The 17,711-nt window shown below is 38.0% G+C and overlaps 2 protein-coding genes across 4 annotated transcripts in view; one reads left to right on the forward strand and one right to left on the reverse strand.

Moving 5' to 3' along the window:
* Positions 1 to 17,711, forward strand: part of KCNIP1 (potassium voltage-gated channel interacting protein 1) — a 498,864-nt gene that overhangs the window by 41,242 nt on the left and 439,911 nt on the right. The window lies entirely within an intron of this gene.
* KCNMB1 (potassium calcium-activated channel subfamily M regulatory beta subunit 1) lies at positions 568 to 11,327 on the reverse strand. Of its 2 annotated transcripts, XM_032702752.1 has the most exons (5): positions 11,149 to 11,327; positions 5,523 to 5,688; positions 4,047 to 4,074; positions 3,879 to 3,956; positions 568 to 1,910 (listed from the first exon to the last, which is right to left on the reverse strand). In XM_032702752.1, exons 2-5 carry the CDS (start codon positions 5,657 to 5,659, stop codon positions 1,641 to 1,643), a joined length of 513 nt encoding a protein of 170 aa, XP_032558643.1. In that variant the 5' UTR covers positions 5,660 to 5,688; positions 11,149 to 11,327; the 3' UTR covers positions 568 to 1,640. The 2 variants fall into 2 exon arrangements, with proteins under 2 accessions (XP_032558643.1, XP_032558642.1); XM_032702751.1 differs by having other exon boundaries at positions 3,879 to 4,074.

Genomic DNA, 17,711 nt, shown 5'->3' on the forward strand with positions numbered 1-17,711 from the left:
CTCTTTATTACAATAAACAATACAGAATTTTGCCACATTAATGAGAATAACTTTTTCTACTGTAATTTAATTAATTTTATTTTATATCTAAACCCTGCAACTTTCCTGTGAATGATAGTTTCTAGTGGTTTATCAGTTGTGTGATGAAAAAGCATGTACTAGTTGTGTTCCGAATACCAGTCAAATACAGTATATGGGAAGTATCTCATGTTCCTCTGGTGTCCAGTTGCAGTTGAAATTTGTCTGAGAGAAACAGAGTTATTTTGAGAGAATAGAGAATGTCTCTATATGTGCATCAGAGCATTCTTAGGAGTCTTGGCACTGGAAACAAAAATACCTCTTTTGAAATATCTTTTTACTAGGCATGTAAACTTCTGTCTGTTACATTAGCTTCTTGTAAGTAAGGCATCACAGATGTTTTCTACTTTTTGTGGTTTAAGAATGGTATTCCCCAATTTAGTGTTCCCACCAAAACACTCCAAACCATATGCCACTCACTCACTTCCCCTCCTCCCTGTGGGTGGCTGGAGAGGAAAATTGGAGGCACAAAAAGTAAAGATCACAGGCTGATGTAAGAACAATTTACTGGAAACAGCAATGAAATAAGACAATGAACACAGCAACAGTAACAGCAACAATGCTAATAAAAGAGTGTACAAGAAATGAATGATTTGCATGAGTTCTCGCTCCAACAGTATGCAACTGCTCGCTATGCCCACACTACCAACCCAGAAGAGAGCCCTTCCCCATCCCTAGAAAATGACATGAGGTGGTATAGCATAACATCAGGGTCCTAGCCATGCCTCCTCCTGGCTACTGAAAAATTGACCCTGTCCTGGCCAGAACCAAGACCCTACTTCATAATAATATTCTTTATGTCTTAGCTTCCTCTCCTTAACAGTTTTATAATCTGTGCAAATAGCAGGCAGGAAACCTTCCTTGAGTGGTGCACTTGTTTCAAATAAAGCAAGACTAAAATTTGAGTTAAATACAAAAACTTCTAGTATGAGCTTCTTTCCTGTACCCTGTACTTTATGCATTTCTTTCTATACAACTGGTGCTAGATGATTAGAGGGCAAGTTTTGTAAAGTCTGTGTGTGTATATTTTGAGTGGTTTTCTCCCTCCCCTTTCCCAAAATCAGAGAGAAAGACATGAAAACAAACATCTTTTTGCACCATAACAAAGCTGCCTTTCTCAACAGACAAGAAGAATATACCATGAATACTTAATGTCTTGGTGTATAAGTGTATAAAGGATGTGTTTGCCAGTGACGATGTATATGGATCTGGCACATACTAATCTCAATCAGTCAGAAAACTAGCACCACATCTAAAATGTGGAACAAGAGTTTAGTAGTAAACTTGAATTGTAGCTTTGCAAAGCAACTGTACCTCATAAAGCCCAGGGAAACAATAGACAGTAACTTGGTCCGTGTGCTTATGAGGTATTTTCAGACATTCCCGGGAATTATATGTTCTTCTTGGGTAATGGATTGCCATCCATAGTGGGTGCCATTCAGTTCTTTGGAATGCCTGCCCTTGGATGGACACCTGGTATATTAAGAGTCACAGAATGCCAGTAACAGGCAGAACAAAGGCATTTTAATATTTTGCAACAATCTGTGCTAGAAATTTATTTTCTACTGCCAAGCAGAAAGAACAGAAACATACTGACTAATTTTTACCAGAACAATAATCAGACATCCACCAGTAAACATGAGTGTAGGCCAGAGGAAAGCAAAGAGGAGGCCTTTGGGGGGATAAAGTCTGCTTAAAATAACATTGGTCTGTGTTCCTCCTGGATCATAGTAACACGGGAAAGTGTGGTATTTTTTGAAATTGCTTGCAATTGTTTCTATTCGTGCTTTAACTTCTTTAGAGTTCTCCGACTTGTCTGGGACGTACGAGCACTGGAATAAGAAATTAAGGTGATTCATTATAATGGATACTCTAATGCAAAGTCTGTAGTTAAATCAGATTGAGGAAAAAAGTCAAGCTAGTACTGACAAAATCTTCTGTGGTTTGGCATCCTTGAAGATTGTCTTGATTATGTCCATAACCCATTTGCCATGTTTCCCTGTTTCCATCAATGTGTCTATGCCCCCAGTCTGCAGATTTACAGATTGGAGTTATGTTGTTGGAAACCAATAACATGAGTGCTGAAAAAAAACCCTTGAGTCTTTGAGAATGTCACTTCATTATTACAGTGCCAAACTCCAATTCCTAACAGAGCTTCTAGGCACTGCCACAGCAGGAAAGTGTTAATAGTGTAGAAATTCACACTGGCTTGTTTCACTGTGTGCTTTTGATTGTAACTAGTAGAAAAATATAGCAAGTGTGGCTTTTGGAGGCTTCCTACTTGTTCTTGTAACACAGAATGCAGTTATTTAGTCTTCAGTGGAAATTCTATTAGACTCTGAAGCACAGTTTTTTTTTTTTTTGTTATTCATAACCTTTTTCCTCTGCAATATTATTTTTGATATCTAATAATGGTTAGGTGTATTAAACTGGAAACTGGCCAAGGCAGAAGGGAGGATGGTTCCTGACCTGAAAACTTGCAGTAACGCAAGTAGGTAGGAAATCAATAAATCACCTCGTCTTGCAGTGAACAAGACTTGTTTCCATTTACACTGGATAATTTCTGCTTCGCTGCTTTATTGCATGTAACTTTCCCTGAGATAGTCGCTATAAAGATAGGCATTAGTTAGAAAAATTCTCTTCACCTTAACTGTTTTATGCTATTAGGTTTGCATTGTGTGAAACTCTAACTCTTTGCACTTGAAGTCTGAGCATGTTTATTCTGGATTCTGAAAGTACTTCAGTCTTGGACATTCAAGATCTGAATTTCAATTTTCCCCCTTAAGACAGTTGCTGATCTGGAATAAGGCCTCTGAAATACTCATGGGTTTGAAACTGAACTAAACCTGACCTTTCTTGGAACTGGGTACCTGTAGGAGCACTTCTTGTTCTGGGGGAACAAGCCCAAAAACGTTGAACACTCTGCTGATTCCCAAGCAAAAACCCTGGCAGGAACAAAAGGATAACATCCCTCACTTTCGCCCTCCCTAATCTTTCACAGACCTCTAAAACCAAATGAATATTGTGCACCCACATTTCAATCCCACCCATGCACTTGTCCTCTGGGGAAGAGATCCCTAAAATGGCTGACCAAGGGATCTCTACCACAATACCCAGCATCTCTGCCTTACACAGGTGCTACCTACAGTGCCACTGCCCTCTCCATGAGTCCAGGAAACTGCTGCAGACCAAACCAAAACCAAATGAGTTTTGTGTGTGATCATCTTCCAAAATCACTTATTTGTTTCTTCTTTCTGTCTAAAATGTGCACCATGTTGCTGTTTCCTCTGCTTTCTTTATTCCCTGCTTCATATCATACACATAAAATGCAAGTAAAATTGGGATTTTGGATGGTTCTTAAATTCAGGTCTCTCATGATAATTCAACATGGAACTGGGCAAACCACAGCTTATAAATTAATTGTTCCTATTGGTCTTCAACTTGGAGACAAATATTTTAAAATGTTCACAAATGTTATATAATCATGTTGGTGTAATTCCTTAACAAGCATTAACTTAATGTTTGATGTAATGCTTAAAATAAAATCCGAACTATGTCATTTCTGGAATGTTTTAAAAATGACATTACAGATTGGAGTTATGTTGTTGGAAACCAATAACATGGGTGCTCAAAAAACCCCTTGAGTCTTTGAGAATGTCACTTCATTATTACAGTGCCAAACCCCAATTCCTAACAGAGCTTCTAGGCACTGCCACAGCAGTGGTCTAAGACCAGACATTAATATGTAAAAGACAAGCAACTCCTGCTCTTACTGTGCTGCTTTGTTTAAAAACCATCACCTTAGGATTTCTTTCCAGTGTATCTTCAGTCTGGTACAGCATAACCTCCTGTCCCGAGGTTGTCAGATTAACCCACACCTGTAGACAGGGATAAGAAAAGATGTCCTCATCCTCTGAGCCTTCGCTGTCTGGGCAGAGAACTTTGTCCTCGATGTTGGCCTTGAGTACCTTGCACACAGTTTCTGTTGTCCAAACGCTACAAAACAAAAACAAAAGATATTGCTTTTAAGCTCATTAGAAGCATCTGTTGAAAGTTGCATGTGGAGATGCATCTGTGTGTGGTGGCATGGCTGGAGTTCATGACCGCTCCATCCTGCTGCGGTGAACTGTGTCCACCCTGATTCCATAGCTGCTCTTGGAGAAAGGCTGCCATAGGGAAGAAGTGCAGGAAAGCATTTTTGTTGTTGTTGCTGTTGTTTGTTATGCATTCTGTGTTTTGCAGTTAGATTTTGACCTACCCATCTTTAGCAGGCTTCATGTGTTGTTCAAGAAAGAAAATTGCTGTGGATTTTAATGTTTGGTAGTAACTACTTGGAATGCAGTACACTCGATGTCTCAGAACTATTTTGACTAGTTTCCTTCAATAAGCCTCAGAACTCAGATCAGTTGCTACGGTTTTTCCCCTCCCCCCTTTTCTTTATTGCATAGGCCTTTTGCATGAATAAGAAGCCAGATTTTTTCTGGATAAAGTTAAATTTTTGCTGTTGCATATCCCTTTTTCTCAAGAGTTACTGTTCTATTATTGATAGTGCAATAAACTTTTGCTCACAGGAGTATGCATTGGTGGCAAAAAAGTCAAGAAATAATTTCACTCGAGTTCGTACCAACTAATCTCTTTACATGCATCTGTCTTTTGTAATGTAATCTGGAGGCTGGAAAATAAATAAAATATATGTGAATTACTCTGTTTTAGACATAATGGTTTTCAAACAGTTTTGAGATTAAAGATGCTCTAGCAAGAAGAACGAGGTGGATATCCTTGCTTTCTCTATCAAAATCTTCAAATGTGAACAAGTGAGGTGCACTCTTTGTCTTGTTACTTTGATTTTTTGCAAATTGATTTTTTGTGTGGAGGCAGAATTTGCAAAATGAAATAAAAGTATGGATAATAGTAACTCCTTCAGCATTCATTGTATTCTGCAATGTTTTTCTGGCACGCTCTGTGCTAGTTTCCTATGATGGCTGAGTTAGAAGTAAGATACAGATTCTCCAGTGAACAATTTTGTCTTGACTTCTGTTGCTCAAGTTTTAATAGTTTTATTAAACACAACACTCTCCTGCACGTGGAAAAGCTTTTTAAAACTGTTTTTATTTTGCAAGACTTGGCTTTTCATTGTCAAGCTTCCACAAGCATGGTTGTTTTTTTGATTTTATGTGTTTTCACACTAAATGTTTTATTTTTTATTTTGTTTAGCCCTGAGGAGCATAATTTTCTCTTCCTTATGGTTACTTTTAAGTGCCAAATATGTTCTTGGCTCATTTTTTTCCCTCCTTTTTTCTGTCTTAAATCCTTATGAGCTCTTTGAGGGTACATGGTTTATTTATTGTACAAGGTACATATCTTTTATCACTTTTTTAATAATTGTATTTGATGATGACAAGAAAAAGAACAACTTTATTTCATAAAAAAATGGCTGTTATTACCTCTTAGTGTAGAAAGGCACAATGGTGATCCCAATAAAAAAGTACATCATCATGGAGCACGCAACCATTCCCAGTCCCAGGCACAGGGCTCTTGTCTCCCCTCTCTTCTGAGCGGTCACCAACTTCTTTCCCAACATGATCTAGAGTTGTGAAACTTGAACAACCTCTTTTTGGTATAAAATCAAATACAGAAAGAAGAGGGAAAACATGACAGTTATTGTGGTTGTGTAGCAAGTTTCTGAAATACAATATATTCCATGAAGGAACAGTCTAATTTTTGCAAAACTATAAATAAAAAAAAAAGTTACTGTGTTTTTTGTTAGAGTCCTTTTCCACTTTTTTAATTTACCCTATAGACCTTTAACAAGTGTATGTGTGTATAGGCTAGGAGGTGGGGTAGGAAAACCTGATAACTTTTGGGGAGAATTCTGTTAACAGTCCATTTCAGTCTATTTTATGTTGCTGTTTCTCTGAAGTAAGAGATGTTCTGTTGGTATTGGTAAAGGCTGCATAAAGGGAAAATCTTCCCAGAATGGAATCCTTTTTACATGACGCCTTTTCTTCTGGAGTAGTCTGAAATGTGATTGTCTTATTTCAAGAGAACTGAAATAATTTAAAATTTAGCATTTAACATTTCCAGTTCAGACTTCTGCAAGTTTTTTGGCCTTGCCCATTCAGGGATACTCCAAACCTGGTGTTGATGTAACACTAGGGGAACTCTTGGGCATTGCTGTCTGAACCCGAGCTTGTGAGTGACTAGCATTAGCCCCCCCAACTCCCTTGTCAAAGAGTGTTCTAAATGATCTTCCTAATGCTTTGATAAGGAGAATCTGAAAATAATTACTGTGAATCTATATGTCATTTAATTATGATGATATATAGAATTACTATATAAATGGGCCGTAACTTTCACTGTGAGCTCAACCCATCATCAGTATCTGCTTCACTGACAGCTGTGACTGCAGGTTTTTGGGGTTTGTTTTTTCATGAAAACATGGCACAAGCCATTGTTATGGCAGAGGACAAGACTGGCAAGATTTGTGAGATAATTTTTTGAGATAAGAGAGGAAAGAAGAGCAGAAGGAGAAAAGGAAAATATGTTACATACATGCTGAACAAGTTTTCAGTCCTGTTCTCCTGTGCAAGGCAATTGTGCACAGCTTCATGCAGTGCATTTTCAGGATTACATTTTCAGGTATGTGTTTAGTGTTTATCCTTTCTGGCTGGCCTTCAGGATGGTGTGGTTCCTGCCTAAATCCACCTGTGTTCAGACTTAAATTTAGGTACAGTGTAAGACAAGTACAAACCAAAGTTAGCAAATAGGCTCTTCAGGTTATCTGTGAATAGGTGGTCTCCATCTGCCCCAGGCTGGCAGAGCTATGCTGTTACTGCAGGTAGGGGACCACGCTGAATTTGGTGAACGATGAGATAGCTCTCAAAGCTGTGAGTTTCAGCTCTTAAAGGAAAGAATGGAAATATATTCTGAATGTTGCTTTCTTTCATGTTAGTTCTGGTTTTCACTGGTAAAAGTGCCTCACTTTGACTGTTTAATGATCAAAGGAAAAAAGTATTTGAACATTGACATGCTACTGTTTTTAGACTTCTATAACACCTGAATGTTTGTGCTATTAGCAATAAAAGTAGACGTCTGTGGACAGCAAAACAGCTTTGGTTCTTTCGCATAATTTGGGATTAGTCACAAATTTTAAATACTTATTTTGAAGTTGCTAGTACTTGATATCAAAGTGAAAGGCGGTTCTCAGGTGTCCCTAGAAACTAAAGGAGTTACTGTTAGAGTACGGAATTTTGTCCAGTTCCATATTTAATTCCACTTTAAATAAAACATCAACATCCACTGGGAATTTTGCATACAGCATTTTGAGTTTTTTTTTTTTTTTCTGATGATTATGTATTGTATACATTGGTATTGTAAGAAGCATCTCAATTTGAAAACTGCCATAAGATGAATCTTCCCTGTTTACTGGCATTTGAGTTTAATGCAGAATGTGAGCTAATGCCCTTAAGTAAGGATGTATTGTGTTTTGCTTGATCAATGGTGTTATAAATAGAATGTGTGGCATCAAATGGTGCCAGCATGCTCGTGCTACACCTGCATATTCATGTAAAATTGGAAATAGCACTTATAAAACCCAAAGAATTCCAAAATATTTAGAAAACTGGGCAACATGGTACATTAAGACACATTAAACTGACTCTCCTTTACCTATTGTGCAGCTTGGTCAGAGGGGAAAGTGGAATAAGGGAACATCATTGGCCCTGGAGCACAGACCTCAAGACCATGTGGTCCTTATAGCACAGTGGAAAGCTAAAGATAGATGAGTGAAAACGTGTTGTTAGTAAGAAATTCTTACATACAGTAACAATGATTAATCTTTAATTTTCTGTGAGAAACTGAAAAAATGAAAGACTGATACTGCCATCATGAGTTGTGGAAAACTTCTGGTGGCCTAGTGCTGTTAAATGAACTGAGTTTTAGACGAACCATTATGTTTACTGAACTGACCCAGTTACACTGAGAAACAGCAAGGTAATCAACTCCCTTGTTACATGGAAAACAAGAACCATGGGACTATTAACCAAAGAATTAATAAGAAATGTAATTGCTCCAACAGTCTGCTTGAATGTTGGTCACACGCGCAGCAGAAATACCACTAAGCTCATGCTTCTAATAATCTAAAACTGCAAGTCTACCTCTTTAAGACACAAAAGGAACTCATAGATGTAAATTGGAATTTTTTCTCAAGTGGCCAAGAGTTTTCCCAGCTTTAAGTGCAGTGCTGTTCCCTGTCCTGACACAAGCCAGACTGCCTGACCCTGGCTTTCTGCATGGGCTGCTGAGTGATCCTGTTTGCCTCTGCTCCCCCAGTTCAGATATTTGCTCTGCCCCAAAGTGAATAAGGACATTTAAATTATGCAGAGTGCGTTAACAAGAAAGGTTCATTAAAAATATCTCATTAAGTGCTTCTATGGATATATAAACTAAGCAACTAGGTCTTCAGGCTGTGTAAATGAGGGATGTCATTGTTCTATTGCTGAACCAGATTGGCTGCAAATGCGGTCCTTTAACTGAAATACACATTTCCTGGTACATTTTTTTTTCTGCTTTCCAATGTAGAAGATCAGAAAAAATCTGTAATGCTATTTCAAACATGAACAGAAAAATTTAAGAGGAAACACTAAACAGCAAAGGAAACACACATGGATTTTTTTCCTTTTTACATAAAAATTCCTACGTTCTTCTGCTGGAAATCCTTCATTTTCCAACTCTCAAGACAAAGCAATGCTGCATGCATATGGAAAAATGTATTTATTTGGAATTTCCTCATTGTTTAAAAGGTTAATTCTTTCAGATTAAAAAATTTTCTCTGGCTCCTGGCTCTGTCTATGTATATTAGAACAAGTGTTGAAAGAGCTGATTTAGTGTTTCCTCTGACAAAATCATTAAGTCTTTGAAAATGAAGCACTGCAGAAGACTTGATTGGCCCAGGAAGTCTGAGCAAATTTGAATTGGGAGATGTTGAAGCGTACAAGGTGGGCCTTCAATAGAAAATTTAAATGTATTTTTGTACTGAAGATTCTGTGGGCTGTCTCCCTATTTATTAGGAATGTATAAGCTGCAAATGTTTTCATAATGTTCCCTCTGCCTAATCTTCAATCTACTTAAATTATACAGTACATTAGCTGTGGAATTTCAATTATAATCACTGCATTGACAGCTGCTGGTGATAATACTAGGGATGCCATCTGGTCAGGTTTGGAATAGTCCCCTGTTTTGATTAGAGACATGTTTGATACTTGGCGGGAAGTCTGCCTCCTCCTCCTCCCTCATCTTTGAGCAGTTTCCAGTGGTGTGACCTCCATGAGTTTGGATGGGACCTTTCTCTTGAGCTATTATAGGATGCTCTTAACTTGGATAAAATATGAGTAATAGTGATGAATTCATCTTGCTTGCAGGAGAAAGGCTACTAAATCTCTCTGTTGAATTTAAGTTGGGAATAAATATTAAGTGAACTGGTCTTTTTTTTTTTTTTTTTTTTTTAGCTAGTGTATCTCACACTGTATGGTGAATTTCCAGTGAGTATTTAAGTATTGCATCAAGTTCTAATACAACATCATACCAAGAAGAGTGATGCAAGTCATCCACATCTCTGATGTGATGAGGACTTGTTAAACAGGCCAGGACTCTTTGGCCTCTACAGCCTCTACATACAAAATAGCCTCTTGTTTTCTCCTGTCAAGTGCCAACTTAATAGTCACCTTGTTTTATTCTCAAAACACCTTATATGGACAACTTAAAAACTGCCAGCTTTGCTGGGTTTTTAAGAGGAGCATAGTTTTTGGTGACAGTTTATTGTCCAAGTGCATTGTGTGGGAACTAGAAGGCAAAATTTTTAGATCTGTAAGTATGAGCTCTGTACAGATTATGTTATTGGGACAGAGCTTGTGTTTACATATTTATTACTATCTCTGAGTAGAGTTAGTTTGATCACTCACACTTGCCTACCTGTGTTTTCGTCAGTATTTCAACATTGTTTAGATTCTTCCTTTCTGTTCCAATCCTACACCCATCCATTTCTCATCAGCTGCCCGACCACTTACATGAGGATGAAGTCAAAACTGCATTTATGTTGTCACTTTCTTTCCCTCTCCCCACCCTCAGTCTCCTCCTCTAGCAGTTATAGGCATTTCTTACTGGTACCAGGGGTGCTGGGGCCAGAGAACACTGCTTTTGTTCATTGTAAATTGATAAGAAACCATTACTTAATAAGTTTTCTGTGTATCTGGGACCACAAATACTGTATGTTACAGAAAAAGGTGGTGCTGAACCTCGATGGAAAAGTGCACAGAAAAGAAGATTCTCTTGTAGTTGTCTTGGAAACCTGAAACAGCAATATTTTGACTGCTTAACATGATAAACTATGTTTATTTTATGAAATATACTGTATCATTTTGCTTTGTTGCTGTACTGTTTACCTGATGTGCCACTAGAGTGAATTAAAGAAATTAGCTTTTTCTTCTCTTTAAAAACATATGCAGCTATTTAAGACTAATTCTTTTAGCTTTTAAACATGGTGATTCTTAAAAAAATTAAAAATGGGAAAAAAAGAAGTTACTTGCTTAGTTCAGCAGTTTTGAAATCTTCTGAAGTGCTTGTTTTTGATTCTGTGCTGTACAGGGCTGCACAGAAGAAATCAGTTTAAGAGTAGGTTTTAGGGAAGTCTGGAAGAGTTTAAGTGCCTTACTTAGGGGTAACTACGCACAACCTCTAAAGTAAGGCTCAACACCCAAAGCCGTGAAACTCCTAAGAGTAAAGGTGTATTTACCATTAAAATGAATAAAAGATATGATCTTATATGAGCTCTATACTCTTCATTTGTGAAAATATTACCGTTACCTTTGCTAACAGTTATGAAGAATGATCAGACTGCATCGAGTTACAAAAGAGAGAACAACTTAGCTCACATGCTACAGGAAAATTATCTGTGCTGTCCTCCATAGTGCTGCAGATTTAGAAAGCCTGTTGCTTACCAAAACACTGTACTTTTCAGAACCCAAAGCTATTGTATGCTCCCAAGGAGAAACAGTTGCTTAGAAATATACTCACAGTTTTTGATGAAATGCTGCTTTCGCTGATGATAAAAAAATCTTCTGTTACATGACAGACTTGAGATAGTAGTAGAGCTCAGAGCTGAAAGGGATTTTTATTATTTTTTTCCTTCCTGTACTTCTCTGGGTTTTCTTTGCTGTGGCTGAACTCCTAACTTAGTTCCCCTATTACAAAGCCTTTTGTAACCATAAATGGTAAGGTATGAAAGAGCACTGTCCTTTTGGCGATTCGTTGTGGAAACCAGGAAACCACAATATTGACTGACTTTTCTCATACCCTAGAGTCCCTTTACCACATACCCTGGTGGATTTGTGTTACGCTATGGCTCTACTCCTTTTGTACAGCTTTTTTAGTTTAGAAATCTGACAGATCTTTTGGATAAGATTTAAGGAATTGAATGTATCAATGACCAGTGGTACTGATTCTTAATTCTTAATATCTAAGCTATTACCAGCTGTGTGTGAATGCTTTGTTGCCACTAGTTTGAATGCAACAGGTGCTAAAATTTTGACTGTACACCCTACACACAGGAACAAAGCATCCATCATGTCATAAATGTTACAGTGTGCAACATGTTCCTCTAGCCAAAAAGCAAAGCAAGTTTCTGGGATGTGTAAATGGATAACTCCTGTAACAGAGCTTCAGAGAAGAGCTAAAATAAAATCATTTTGTAAATTTTTCTGTTTTGAGAGAGAAAAATTCTCTTACTGGGAGACTAAAGGAATTTAAATGAATTAGTCCAGTAGAATCACTAAGAGAGCACTTGTAAACAAGGGTAGGACATCCTCCCCGCCCCGGGCTTCAGGTATCTGATAATTAGCTCTTTTGGCTCAAGCTGCTCTTCTAACCTTGCTTTTGGTAAAAGATTTGAAGTTGACATGCTCAGAGTGCTCATGCTGTCTGAAGATAACCTATCAATCTCCTTCAATAGGACCTTTTCTATTATTACTGATGCAGTAATAAGAAAGCTAACTTGGATTTAGATAGACCTTTACAGCTAAGTAAGAGGAAGCCTGCTGCTATCATCTTGATTGGAAAGATTTATGATCATAGTAATTTTTAATACTTGAGATGTGATGTAGTTAAATTTAAAGAATAAAGAATTTGAAGGTTGGAAAAAAGAGTTATTTCCAGATAAAAGAGGATCGGGTTGAGTGGAGTATTCTATTATTTTTTGATACTTAGAAATCAAGACTGGATATTTCAAAGATGGATATTTCAGGCTTGCTGACTCAAGGAAAAGTCATGATTTTAATGAGGAATTTATTAAAAATGATTTTTGGGCTGTGTGATTCAGCAGTCAAGGTAGAAAACAAGGTAAGCCCTGCTGAATGAAATTCATGAATCTTCAAATTAACTGTCTTCTCTGCCTATTCTCCTTAACCCCAATGGTTAATACTCACAGATCAATTTCTAACTCCTACACTAAGGAGTTCTACTACAAAATTAACACAAAGCTTGTGGATTCCAGAGCAAAAATATAGAAAAATTTTTTAAAAGTTTCCTCAGTGAAAAGAGGTGGTGGTAGAGTGCTTGGGCTCAGTTTGAGGTGCACCGGTGGTTTGTTTGAATAGACAGAAGCTATACTCCAAGTCTGGTGCTACACAACGCTTTTTGCTTGTTTTTTCCTCTCACATACACTGCAGATGTACCAGTCTAGGTGGTTGCTGGGTCTTGGAGAACTAACCCAATAAAATAATGTGGGTGTGCTAAAGGGAGGTCCTGTATTGATGTCCACTTCTAACCTTGGGATAGTTCAGCGTGCCACTGACCTGTACCAATTGACATGTATGCATTGGAGCTCAATGGCAAGCCAGATGTTTGTTGTGCTATAAACTGTAATTCTGTAAGTCACAGTCTAAAATATCCTTTGTCTTCTTAAAATCACATGGAATATTTTCTTTTTTTGAACGTGAGGGGTGGGAGGAGAAAGCGAACTATTCGGTGCTTGAAATCACCATGGCTCTCACAGGGACACTACTTCACTGTTTTCTGATAAACTACAAAACTGGTGCTGCTCGGTTCCTCCTTGCCTTAGTGCTGACTCAGAGAGGGACTGTGGGATCACTGCTGGAAAGGCTGAATACCTGAGAATGTTCTGTGAGTATTGGTGGCAGCACAAATTGAGGCCAGTTAGGGTCACCTGTAGTTAAAGGCAGTAACCCCTGGTGGTCTATGATCCTTTTGCAAATACTAGTTTTAGCGAAGATAAAAAATTTTTTGGAGAACTTCACAGGTTTTACTTGAGGTGCTGTTTAACCGGAAGAAGAAAAAGAGAAGACATGTCAGAACAGGCATTTTTTGAACTTCAAATACTCTATTTTGAATCTGCACAAGTTTATTTTCAATGTCTTGTTTCCCACTTATTTTATTCCAAGGTATTAAACCCTTTGGCTAAGGCCAAAATAAATTTCATTTGAGGGATAATTTCCCGTAATTCTTTAAAAAATGAACAATGCTTCATCTCGGAAGATATTGCTATGTCTGTAAGTTAGTGAAGTAGCTGCACTTAAAATTATCAGCCTACAGAACTGCAAGGATCTATTGGGCAAATTAAAGAGAATTAAGATAAATATTTTGGGGGAGTTAAATTCTCTGTAGAGTGCTAGTGGAAGAAAAATCATGTGAGAGAAGGTCTGTGACTGAAAGAGACAATGTGTAAACATGAGCATACAGGGATAGTAGCTTTGTTTTGTAAATAAAAATATGAGGAAACTGTAAAGAGTAGTGGCAGGGAACAAGACTTTCTGGTGTTTACTCGCTGTACTGCTCTGCAGTTGTCCTTTGGGCATCATCTATATTGCAGAATCCTTTGTTCCAGCCCCTTCTGCTCCTTACCACCAGTCATTGCAAGGAGGTGTTCATTCAGAGGGTACTTAACCTTTCCAAGGAATCCAGCTGACTTTGCTGGAATTCTGAAGCTTCAAGGAGACTCGAGGGAGTCTGGTTTGACCCTACGTGCTACTGAACAGTTTATTCTTGTGATGTCACATGCATAAAACTTATTCAGTGTTTGCAGGTGACCTGTTTCACATTAGACTGCACTGTGTAACAGGAATCTTGCTGGAAGTCCAAGTCGGATTAGATAAATAATATCTGTACTCAAGCAAAAGTGACATGAATTTGCAAACTCTGAACTCCTTTTGGACTCTGATATAAAGAGCAGTTCAGGATTTAGAAGGGGGAAAGGAAATAAAAATAAAGAAACAGTATCTTTTAGTTGTTCAGAACTGCTTATTCAGTTCTTCTAAGATCATCATCCACAAGGATTTTTTTCACCATTAGGGCATAAGAAAAACTCACTGGCTATGAGATAGAGCAAATGGAATAAGTATTGTCATTTTATTTCCAGGACTCTCTAATGCTTCTAAAGAATCAGTGAGCTGTGAAATGAGCACAGTTGTTTGGATCTTCAGAGAGCCCTGCAAAGTTATGAGCTCCCCCTTCCTAATTTAAACATATTTATAGTGTAATACGTTGTCTCTTTTAATGGGCTTCATAAAGAGAAGCTGTGGCTCTTGAACAGTCAAATATTGAAAATGGTGTGAATCAGGAGGATGAGGATGTACTTAATGTTGGCATATCTACATCAGGCACAGGCAAACTTTACGACCGGCTGCTTCCTTCTAAGTAACTGAATTAAACTGTTTGCTGGATTTGCTTTTAACTCCCCAGTTTCATGAGGGCTGAGAGTGTCCAGTTTTCACACAGATACGTGAGCAGGGATTTTGAAATATTTGTTTAGCCTCCAACTTCACAGTGTGGTGGTTGTGTGCTTCTGTTGATTCCCTGAGCGAAAGGTAGATGAGCTGTGATGGGCCTCCCTGAGGCATGTCATACCTGTATTAAAGCATAATGCTGTTATTTTTCTCTATTACTGAGAACTCTCTTACTACTGTATCTTGCAACTGCTTAACTGTTTGCTGCACCCAGCGCCCTGTGGGTACACACAAACTGATTTCAGAGAAAGGGATTTTCAGTCAGAGAGTAAATGCTTATTCTCTTTCTCAGTTTGGGTCTTGTATGTGTAATCAGTTCTCAGTAATATTATTCCATCTAGAGAAACCCTAAATAGGAAAAAAAAATCTAACCACTGCCACAAAAGGACCCCAAAGAATAAAAAAAACCCTAAAAGCCACAAAACCAAACAAACTCACACCCCAGTTGTGGATTTGAAAGTTTTTTACAAAGGGAGGTCTTTATTCTTGCTTTATTAGATGGGCACAAGGCAATGTTTGGGGAATTTCTGCCCTGTGCTCTTTCCAGTTTGTAGTCAGATGCACAGGGGAAGCATGGGGGCTGCTCTGGCCTCAGCCACCTTACTCCTTTTATCTGCCACAGTGACTTGTGTTATCTCACTGTTACATGCTGAGCTGTATTGACTCTAGCAAGCAAACTTGAATAACAAACTTTCAGCATAGTCAGAAATTGGTGTTGTCTGATTTTGTTTGTGCCTCAGGCATGTAATACCTGCCATGTTACACTTGATGCTGATGGGACTTTTATGCAAAGGCTGAATAGTATCTGATTTCAGGTAAACCAAAGCTGCTAGGAAAGCAGTCTCGCGTTCAGGTTAACTATAGCATGAAGAAAATATAAGGCATTTCCTGAATCTGTGAACTTATTGCAGTGACTCTGATACAATTAAGTATGAAATATAACATACAAGTATCACATGGTCATGCTGCGAGACATAAGCATTGCAAAATAATGAAGGCACATGCTTATCCAAGATAGGATGGAGGGCTGACTCTAATAGTGTTGTTGCTAATGGTCTCAGTTGTCTTCTGGGGAGTTTGTTTCTGCAGTGAAATAGGTAATTTTCACTGTCTGTTCAGTGTTTGTATTGTACCTGAGAGAAGGGGTTTCCCCTCCTCATCTATAGAATGGGAACAGTATTTCCTTCCTTACTATCTTAAGGTAAAATAAGTTAATGAAATGTAATTTTGTAATGGCAGGCACTCGGTACAAAAGCTGAGTATAACTTGGTATGCAATCTGGACAATGAAAAGAAAATTGTTTTTGGTTTTTTTCCCCCTGATTGAATAGCTTACCAAGCTGACAAAATGCAGGCAGAAAAGAGGAGAAATAAAAAGAAGCTTTAAAAAAAATAAGATATGTAGACACAATCTGTGATGTTAAGTCTCGGGAATGTTATTTCTGAGCAAGTAAGTTGAATTGCATAGTACTGTATAGCAGAAGAGGTCAGAGAATTGTTGTCGTGACTTCTTTTTTTTTATTTTTTTGAAATTAAATAGAGCTCCTGCATTTCTGTTGAACAAACTCCAGGCTGCAGTACTGCCATGTGCAATCTAACATGTTCTAGTATGTCAACCCTACTGCATATGCAATTTGCAGACAAGCACCTTAAATTAAGCAATTCCAGCATGTTCCACATGATGTAATTTATTGCCTCATTTCTGGGTATCACCATTCTGATTATAGTGAATCACAGAGAAATGATAACATTTTTTTCTTTACTGGCTTGCAGAAGAACCTTGGTGTTTTGGGGAGCCTGAGTATTCATAACTTGAGTGCAAGGCATATACGATAGGTATTATTTTGTTGTTGCTTATCAAATAATACCGTGAAGTCGAGGCGGTAGGTATGGTTCATGTGAACTGCCTGTTGAAATTCCACAGCTGGAGGAGCCTATTGCTGCCTGCTCTGATCCCTGGTGCCATTTTTCCCTTTGCTGGAATCTCTGCCCCCTGGTATACTGCTGTTGTTACCATGAGCAAGATGCTTCCTACCTCTTTGTCACTGCTCACACATGGGCACCCTTTACTGCTTCCACACCTTTACTGCTTTCTTGTATTGGGAGAGGGGGATTGAGCAGGGGTGTGCTAACCCTCATCTTCCACACTCCCAAAATACATGATACTGTAAGCGTATCAGCCTTGTTGTAGTATGTTATGAAGTCTCCAGAAAAGCAGTGCAAAACACAGAGGTGGAAAGGGCCGTGTTCCTTCTTTTTTTGGAGTTAAATTGCTTAAAGGCAGGATTTAAAAAAAAAACAACAAACAAATGGAAATATATTATGAAGTACCCTTTGTTTCTATTCCATACCTGTTCCATATAGAAAGACCCACAATTAGTTTTTTCTTTCTTTTACCCAAAGTCAGATTGATATAAGGAATTAAAAGAAATCATCTTTATTCTTTTGTTGTAGAAAGTTACTGTAAATGAGACTGTTGTCTATAAGTATTAGCATTGATCTTGTGTTCCCTGAGACAGTCAAATTTACTTTTGGAGTGCAGTGTCAATATCTAGGCATTTTATGTGCTTTACTGTATGCTTTTCATGAAAGTAATATGATTGCTTTGAGCTCTTGCTTTACCTGGAAAATTTTAGACCATTTCAAAATAGTGTTGACCCAAGAACTTAGTGACAGAAAAGTTTTAGGCTTGGAGCAATTTTTCCTCTGTATAAAAACTCAAGTGAGCCATTGGTAGCAGAGTCATTATTTTTGCCTGTGTAAGAGAGGAGGTCGTACAAGTTACTACTGTAGCAACCTGGCACTGTACTTCCCCGTGATTTGTGGAAGGTCACAGGTGGAA

This window comes from Chiroxiphia lanceolata, chromosome 15, assembly GCF_009829145.1.
Source record: "Chiroxiphia lanceolata isolate bChiLan1 chromosome 15, bChiLan1.pri, whole genome shotgun sequence".
NCBI classification, from domain to species: Eukaryota; Metazoa; Chordata; class Aves; order Passeriformes; family Pipridae; genus Chiroxiphia; species Chiroxiphia lanceolata.

Coding starts and splice junctions, on each gene's coding strand:
- KCNMB1 (XM_032702751.1), bottom strand. CDS start 5,659: ATGTTGGGAAAGAAGTTGGTGACCGCTCAGAAGAGAGGGGAGACAAGA. Junction 4,075..5,522: donor GTGCCTTTCTACACTAAGAG/GTAATAACAGCC, acceptor TTTGTTTTGTAG/CGTTTGGACAACAGAAACTG. Junction 1,911..3,878: donor CACTGGAAAGAAATCCTAAG/GTGATGGTTTTT, acceptor TTCTTATTCCAG/TGCTCGTACGTCCCAGACAA.